The sequence below is a fragment of the Chelonia mydas genome, chromosome 5 (genome assembly GCF_015237465.2).
Source record: "Chelonia mydas isolate rCheMyd1 chromosome 5, rCheMyd1.pri.v2, whole genome shotgun sequence".
In the NCBI taxonomy this organism is placed as follows: domain Eukaryota; kingdom Metazoa; phylum Chordata; order Testudines; family Cheloniidae; genus Chelonia; species Chelonia mydas.
Window position 1 is genome coordinate 125,846,083 of NC_051245.2, and position 7,871 is coordinate 125,853,953.

The window sequence follows — 7,871 nt, forward strand, 5'->3', positions numbered from 1 at the left end:
TAAGGTATGCCCATTACAACGTTGTACCTTTTGATTTACTCATTAGAAAAAATTCATTTTCAAGACAGTTTTAGAAACACCCATCACTCAGTAACATAATGAGAACTGAGTACAGGCAGTCCAATCTGATGTTTGACACTGGAAAGGCAGTTCTGAATCTGAATACATGGTTAAAAATACAGGAGTTGTAGGCTTATGCTGTAGCAATGATTTTAACCATGGTTAAACCGGCTTTCACCCATTAAGACAGAGCCTCAATTAGTGACTTTGCATTTTTAGACATGTTGGGGTCACTTTAGCACAAGGGATGTTATTGCTTTGTTACCAGATACATAAAGGAATATTTGCTTATTCCTACATTACATCAATAACTCTTACTTGTACTTTCTATAGTATATGCAAAAATCAATGAATTAATACCGTTCACAAGTATTTATTGATGGAAACAGTAAATATAGTGCTTAAATGAACTTAACATAGCTAATTCAAGGCTTCAGATTTTGCTGAAGATGAAAATGAGGTCCAATGCAATTTGTTCATTTCAGTATAGACTCTTCACTGGCTGAAAGGGAAGAGAGAGAGAGAGTCAGGTTAGCTCACTGCTCTACAATGCAAACACATCACAGATATATCAAAGCCTCTGTGAAGAAAAAGATGACCTCTTTAAAAAAAAAAATCTTGGAAAATTGCCAGTTCTCCCTAACCAGCTTTTAGCAAATGATTTTGCATTTTCCCTGTGTTCACTCTGAAGCTGTTTGGTTTAATGTTTCAAAGATTCAGCGTTTCAAATACAGGCATTCCCAAAGTGTAGTCTGTGCATAGCAAACTGGGCCACATGCTGCTGACTCTCTTCACTTCTAGTAGCTAACCTGCATTCAGTGAGCCAATAATATATGGAAAAGTAACATTTAAATATTTAATGCAAGTAACTGCTCTACTTACCACAGGGATGTTAGGCAATTGTTAATGGGAAGCAAGCAGTTTACCTATATTCCCACTCTCCATTATACGCTTTATGAAAATGAAGGACCCTACCCTAAGAAAAGAGTCTGGTAACCTCTGTACTAATCAAATGTGTGAGCTTTCAAGATTCATGTTCAGACTCTCTGAAGGTGTTGCTACTCCCAGGAACACACTTTAACCAAATTTAAGTTTCGCGTACCTAAAATTCCATACAAGTCCCATTAGTTTTTTAAGTAGGCTGTTCCACAGCCAAGGCCAACCAACAGAGTCTGCAAGTGTTAAAAATAATTTTATGTACCCATTCCATTACTGCCTCTACAGCCAGAATCTGAGAAGTAACTGGTGTTATTACACCAGTAAGTCAGAACTGACTTAGCACCTTCCTTCCTAATATTTAGCGCCCATTCTCACCTGGCATAATATAGATGTGAGAAGACAGTAAAGTCTTGTGGGCAAAATTTCAGCTTATTCTTAATATCTGGTGCTTATTAGTACAGACTTAATATGAAGTGAAAACTGAGACACAGAATGAGAAGGATCTTGCCATCATCATCTAGTTCAGCCTGTCGTCTAATAAAAATCTTCCCAAAGAGATTCTTCTTCCAATGAAAAAACTCAAAGTTTGATTATTTTATTCTCCTTACTTTAAATAAATAGGATTTATAAAACTATTTGCCTGTAATATAAAGACTTACTATTGAGTACTTGAAAATAACTAGTTTGTCACCATTTCTGCTGTTTAGGACTGTAATGTACAGTGTTTGTACTGTGTTTCAGCTTGGACAACTACATTAAAATAGGGTTTTTTTTGAGTTTTATTTTCTGATAATCATGCACTAACACACTGATATCTGTATTTTCCACCATGCTGGTATTAGTTTTAATAAAGACATTTAAATGAAAAGCCATATGTGAAAACATTTTCATCCATGTTCATCTAAGCCACCTGACAGTGTCTATTTTTTTTTTTTAAAAAACCTTCAAACAGTGTTTTTCTATGTACTTTTAGGATACAGAATGGGTATGCTAACATTTAAGAAAAATACCTTCTGCCAGTTCTTTTGCAATTCGTTCCAATTCTTCACGCTTCTTTTTCTCTTCACCTTCTATTCTCCTTTCCTCTTCAGCAACAGGCTTTAGGTAGTCTGTCATTGAACAAAAATGTTATTTACCCATAACCTTTTATCTAAGGCACTCTACACATAAGACTTTTAGAAACTACCTCCTCAATGGGAAAAAAAAAAAAAATCTCATTTAGCCAGTGGGACTTGGAAAATTTGCATACAACTGGCTCCAGTTTTAAGTTAATTATCACTAAATACTTTAGAATTTTGCATCTTCAAGTCAGTGAAGAAATACATTTCATCTTCCACAAGTGCAAACTTTTTGCAAGCTAATTAACAAGAGCTTAAGAAGCAAGTATTTCTGTTCTACCCAAGGCATTTAATGCAGACTCATCATCCTAAAACGGAAGGACTTTGACCTCATATACTTTTTTGTATCAGTGTATATGAAGCAGTGCAAAAATCTTGTGTCAACATACTACACTGGTGTAAAACTGCATTAACTCTTTACACCAGTGCAGTGTTTATACTGGGGCAGCTATAGTGATGCAACAAACCTCAACACTTAGGGCGACGGTTTTCAAACTTCATTGCACCGCGACCCACTTCTGACAACAAAAATTACTATACAACTACAGGAGGGCAACTAAACTCTGAGCCCACCCAAGTCACACCATACCAGGTGGGGGGGAAGCCCAAGGACTTCAGCCCCAGGTGGGGGGCCTGTAACCTGAGCCCTGCTGCTCAGGCTGAAGCCCTCAGGCTCGGCCTTCGGCCCCAGGCTGTGGGGCTTGGGCAAGTGTAATGCCAGCCCTGGCAACCCCATTAAAAAGGGATCATGACCCACAGTTTGAGAACCATTGACTTAGAGTGCACAATGCCATAGATGCCAGTGCTGTTGAGGACTTATGGCTCATCTCTACAGTGTTCTTTTTGTGAAACAGTGACTTAACTAAGATAAAAAACTGATTTAGTCAAAGTGGTTCAATCCTCTATTTCAGATAGTTTTGCATAGGTTACTCAAATGCCAATCTCTGATCGGCCAGTGATAACAGCCTCCCTCACCAGTTAGGTTTTCAAACAAGCACCTTTGTGCTATTCTCCTCTCCTATGCTGCCCTTGGGAGAAGCTTCCTGAAAAACATCTTCAAAGCTACCTCACATTCCTCCTTCAGGCTTTTCTTTGCCATGCCTAAATTTAATACTAACAAGAACTTTATGCACATGCCAGACAACATGCTCACCAATTTCAAGGTGCCACACAATATATATATATATATATATAATTAAAAGCTTAATATTTTGTATATCCTCATGTATGCTCACTTTACTATTCAAGACATCAAACTAAGTAGACAAATTACCAACAAATGTTTAATTATACCTAATCCTTTTTCTATTGACTGGATTTAGCAAACATAATCCCAAATACACCAGCATCAATAAAGACTAATAAACTTCTGACTGTAATTTCAAAGTTTATATTCTAATAAAAATGATAATAAATTGTTTTTATATTCAAGCTGAAAAGAAAAGGTGGATGAAGTAATCTCTTTTATTGGACCAACTTCAGGTCACTAAAAAAGAGCTCTGTGTAGCTCAAAAGCTTGTCTATTTCACCAACAGAATTTGGTCCAATAAAATATATTATCTCACCCATCTTGTCTGTCTCATCTGGGACCAACACAATTACAACACTGCAAAGAAATGAAAACACAGACTTATGTCTTATTCTGCTAATCACACTAGGAACTGATTGGTCAAAATAGACAGTCACAGAGTTTAAGGCCGGAAGGGACTACCAAATCATCTAGCCTGACCTCCTATACGTCAGAGACCACCAGAATATAGCAGGGTCTTAGATATTAGTGGCCAGTGAGTTAAATTTAATAGTTTCTCCTGCAGCAATAAATGCAGTTTTGGCACTTACCATATCGCTTCTTCCCGTAGAGCATCCCAACCAGCAGGGCTGAGTACCTGGTGAACTGCCGAAGGAAGGAAATACTTTATTTTGCATACAGAGAGGGATGCTGGTTTTCCGGCTGCAGGACAGTGGAACAAGCTAGATGGTACCTGGGGCTTGGGTAGCTGAGATCCTAGGCACCACCCACCATTGGGAGGAGGAACAGGCACCAGCCCAGGGCTGGCCCCCACCTTAAAGCGTGGCTCAGGAGGGTTTCCTCCAGGCCAGCCCGGCCCAGCCCAGCCCAGCTACCAACCCTGAGCTCGCAGCGCCAGGTGTAGTGTAGTAAATTGCTCTGCATAGGAATGTGCTACTTACAGTGTACTGAGCATGCTCAGTACATCTGCTGAAGCCACTGCCCTTCACCCTGCCCTTATTAGCCCTAAGATTCTGGGGACTGCTTTTGACAGGGGTTAAAAAGTGGCAAAGGGGGTGAATCGGAGCTGGGGGTGGCCAGGGTCTGAGCAGGGGGTGGAAATGTACTGGTCGGGGGGTCAAGCAGCTGGAGGCAGCATTAGGAGAGAGGCTAAATGGCAAAATCAGGAATGAGGGGAGGAAGAGGCGGAGTTAAGCCAGGGGTGAGGCGCTGGCAGAGAGTGATTGGGGGCAAAACCAGGCACAGGCAGGGGCACAGGGGGTAGCAGTTACCCCAGTGAGACTGAGACACTAGTGCTTGAAAAGTTTGTCGGGGGGAGGAGGAAGAGGCTTTTTTATTTGATCCAAGTGGCTTTTTTGTATGGTCACACAAACTGAGCATGCTCAGTAACATCTGCTGAAGCCACTGCCCTTCACCCTGCCCTTATTAGCCGTAAAAATTCGGCTGACTGCTATTTACAGGAGTTAAAAAGGGGCAAAGGGGGCGAATCGGAGCAGAGGGGTGGCCAGGGTCTGAACAGGGGGCGGAAATTGACTGGTCGGGGGTTAAGCAGCTGGAGGCAGCATTAGGAGAGGGGCTAAAGGGCAAAAATCAGGGATAGGGGGAGGAGCAGGCGTTAGGCTCGTGGTGAGGTGCTGGCAGAGGGTAAAACCTGGCACAGGCAGGGGCACAGGGGGTAACAGTTACCCCAGCGGGACTGAGACATCAGTGTTTGCAAAAATGGTGGGGGGCAAAGGGGCTTTTTTATTTCCCCTCTCACAGACAGCACCTCTCAGCATCAGCTTCCCAGGGCTGGGTTCTTAAAGGCACAGGCATCCCAATGTCTAGTCTTTGCAGCTCCTCTTTGTCTGATCTAACCTACTGAGGCTATGTTTGCACCAGTGGTTCTCAAAGCCGGTCCACCGCTTGTTCAGGGAAAGCCCCTGGTGGGCCGGACCAGTTTGTTTACCTGCCAGGTCCGCAGGTTTGACCAATCATGGCTCCCACTGGCTGTGGTTCGCCGCTCCAGGCTAATGGGGGCTGCGGGAAGCGGCACGGGCCAAGGGTAGCAGGTAGCATGGTCCTACAGATTGCATTTTCACACACACAAATGCTTGTAAGAAACTGCAAACTGTAGGGATGTGCTGCTATCTGTAACACTGCAATCTGATGAAGCTAATTCCTACAGATACCTATGGTGTGAGAAACTGCTATGTGAGACTGTTACCTGTAGGAATTAGCTACATCAGATTGCAGTGTTACAGGTAGCAGCACATCCCTACAGTTTGCTGTTTCTTACACGTGTGTGAAAATGCTATTTGTAGGACTGTGCTACCTGCAGCAGTGACAGGTCCTACTTTGCTAAAAAAGGACATCTGATGTAGGTAATTCAAGCAGTCTCACATGTAAAACCAAAATGATAGCTTTCTTTAACAGTGTAACAAGTCTTGTGGATGGGGGGGGGGGGGGGGGGGGAGGAAGTGGTCATCTTGCCTTTAGTAAGGCTTTTTGATACAGTCTCCCATGACTTTCTCATAAACAAACTATGGAAATGCAACCTAGCTAAAATATGATGGGTGCAAAACTAGTTGGAAAACAGTTCTGACAGTACTTATCAGTGATTCACAGGCTGAAAGAGCATAATGACTGGGGTTCTCCAGGGAATAGTTCTGGATAAAGTTTCTATTCAAAATCTTAATCAATGATTGAAATAATGGCATAGAGAGTACACTTATAAAGTTTGTGAATGATAACAAGCTGCACACATACAAAATGGGACATGATTTCCTAGGAAGGAGTATTGTGGAAAGGGATCTAGGGGGTCCTAGTGGACCACAAACTGAATATGAGTGACCAGTGTAACGCTGCTGCAAAAACCAGAACATTACTCTGGGATGTCCACTCTGCTCTGCGCTTATTAGGCCTCAACTGGAGTATTGTGTCCAGTTGTGGGCGCCACATTTCAGGAAAGATGTGGTCAAATTGGAGAAAGTCCAGAAAAGAAAAAAATATTTAAGATCTAGAAAACATGACCTATAAGGAAAAATTGAAGCATGATAACAGTTTTCAAGTATGTAAAAATCAAGTATCATCTTTTTACAAAAGCTGTTTCTTACAATCTATATGTATAAATAATTTCCACACGTCACAATTTCACACACAGTACAGTGCAAGAAGCTGCTACCTGTAGGGATTTGCTACATCAGGTAGCCTTTACTACCATAGCAATTTCTTACCGTCTAGCGTATCAGTAACTGCTACCAGTAGCACATTCGTACACGGAGCAGTTTACTACACGGCAGAGAGCGGCCCGTGCCCGCTAACGGACGACGGGGGCGCGAAGGCGGCGCGAAGGCGGCGCCAAGGCCGGTCCGTTTCCCCGGATTGAAGAGGCGCCCAGCGCCGGCCGGGCCCGCAGCCAGGAGGCGGTTCAGAGACACGAATTAAGGCAGCAGGGGAGGGGCCGGCGCAGCCCGATCCCCCGCGAGGCACAGCTCTGACCTTCCCCAGGGTCACCTTCCCCCGACCCGACCCGGGCCCGGGTCGGCTCCGCCCCAGGAGGCTGGCGGGGCCGAGGGAGCCGGCTCGAGCCCCAGCAAGCCCAGACAACGCGTCCAGCCCTATTACCTTGATGAGCGGCGACACCTGCACCGGGGGAACCATCTCGGCGAAACCGGAAGGAGCCGGAAGTGACGTGCAAAGAGAGCCCACCCCCGCGGAGAATGATGGGAACGTGGAGGCGAAGGGCGCCTGCGGGGCTGCTAGGAGCGAGGGTGATTCTCCCTTCTTGGAGCGGGCGGGTCTGCCTAGCTCCGCCCCAGCGCCTCACAACGAGGCAAGAACCCGCCCCCTGCCCTGCGCTTGCCCGGTAGAGCAGCCCGTGGCGGTGGCGGGGCAGCCTGGGAGGGGGAGCGCCCCGCCCCGGCCCGCGTGCAGAGCCGTTAGGCGGGCGCAGCGGGCGCGAAGGAACGTTACTGGGGCCACAAGCGGCGCCTGCGGCGGAGGTCCCCGCACCCCCGAAACCTCCTGCGTCACCCGCCCCCGACAGGCTTACCCAGGCAACTGCCTCACGCGCACCAGAGTCCCACCTCCCCGGCGCTTGCACGTCACACACACACCTGACACACTTGCACGCCTGCCACACGCACACCAGAGCCCCCCCGACACTTGCACGATACACACAAGACCTCTCATGCTTCCACGTGTCACACCAGTTTTGAACACTAGGCCCTGGCCACTTCTGCTGTTTAACACATTTGCCCCAGGCCCTGAATCTAGGGTGACCAGGCGTCCCAATTTTTAGGTCTTTGTCCCGCATCGTGGGGGGGGTGTGTGGGTGTGTGTTGCTTCTGCAACTCCGGCCGCTTTTTTTTTTTTTTTTTTTTTTTTTTTGCTTCTCCCATGTGTCCCGATATTTTCTCCGTTTAGTCTGGTCACCCTACCTGAATCCCACAAAGGCAGTGGCCACCTCTGCCCTGCCTGTCAGTCACTCCCCTGGGCACCTCTTCTGGGCAGGGAAAACAACA

At 45.5% G+C, this 7,871-nt stretch overlaps 1 protein-coding gene across 1 annotated transcript; it reads right to left on the bottom strand.

Moving 5' to 3' along the window:
* Positions 1-417: 417 nt before the first annotated feature.
* Positions 418-7,112, bottom strand: ATP5ME (ATP synthase membrane subunit e). The gene is made up of 4 exons (XM_037902259.2): positions 6,973-7,112; positions 3,957-4,011; positions 2,010-2,108; positions 418-562 (listed from the first exon to the last, which is right to left on the bottom strand). The coding sequence occupies exons 1-4, from the start codon at positions 7,006-7,008 to the stop codon at positions 537-539; spliced, it is 216 nt and encodes a 71-aa protein (XP_037758187.1). The 5' UTR covers positions 7,009-7,112; the 3' UTR covers positions 418-536.
* Positions 7,113-7,871: the final 759 nt, after the last annotated feature.

Bases quoted from the DNA above. Each gene is read 5' to 3' on its own strand.
- ATP5ME (XM_037902259.2), bottom strand. From the start codon at position 7,008: ATGGTTCCCCCGGTGCAGGTGTCGCCGCTCATCAAG. The intron at 4,012-6,972 runs GTAATAGGGCTG...TTCCTTCGGCAG, and splicing joins AGGTGTCGCCGCTCATCAAG to TTCACCAGGTACTCAGCCCT. The intron at 2,109-3,956 runs GTAAGTGCCAAA...GTTCAATGACAG, and splicing joins CTACGGGAAGAAGCGATATG to ACTACCTAAAGCCTGTTGCT.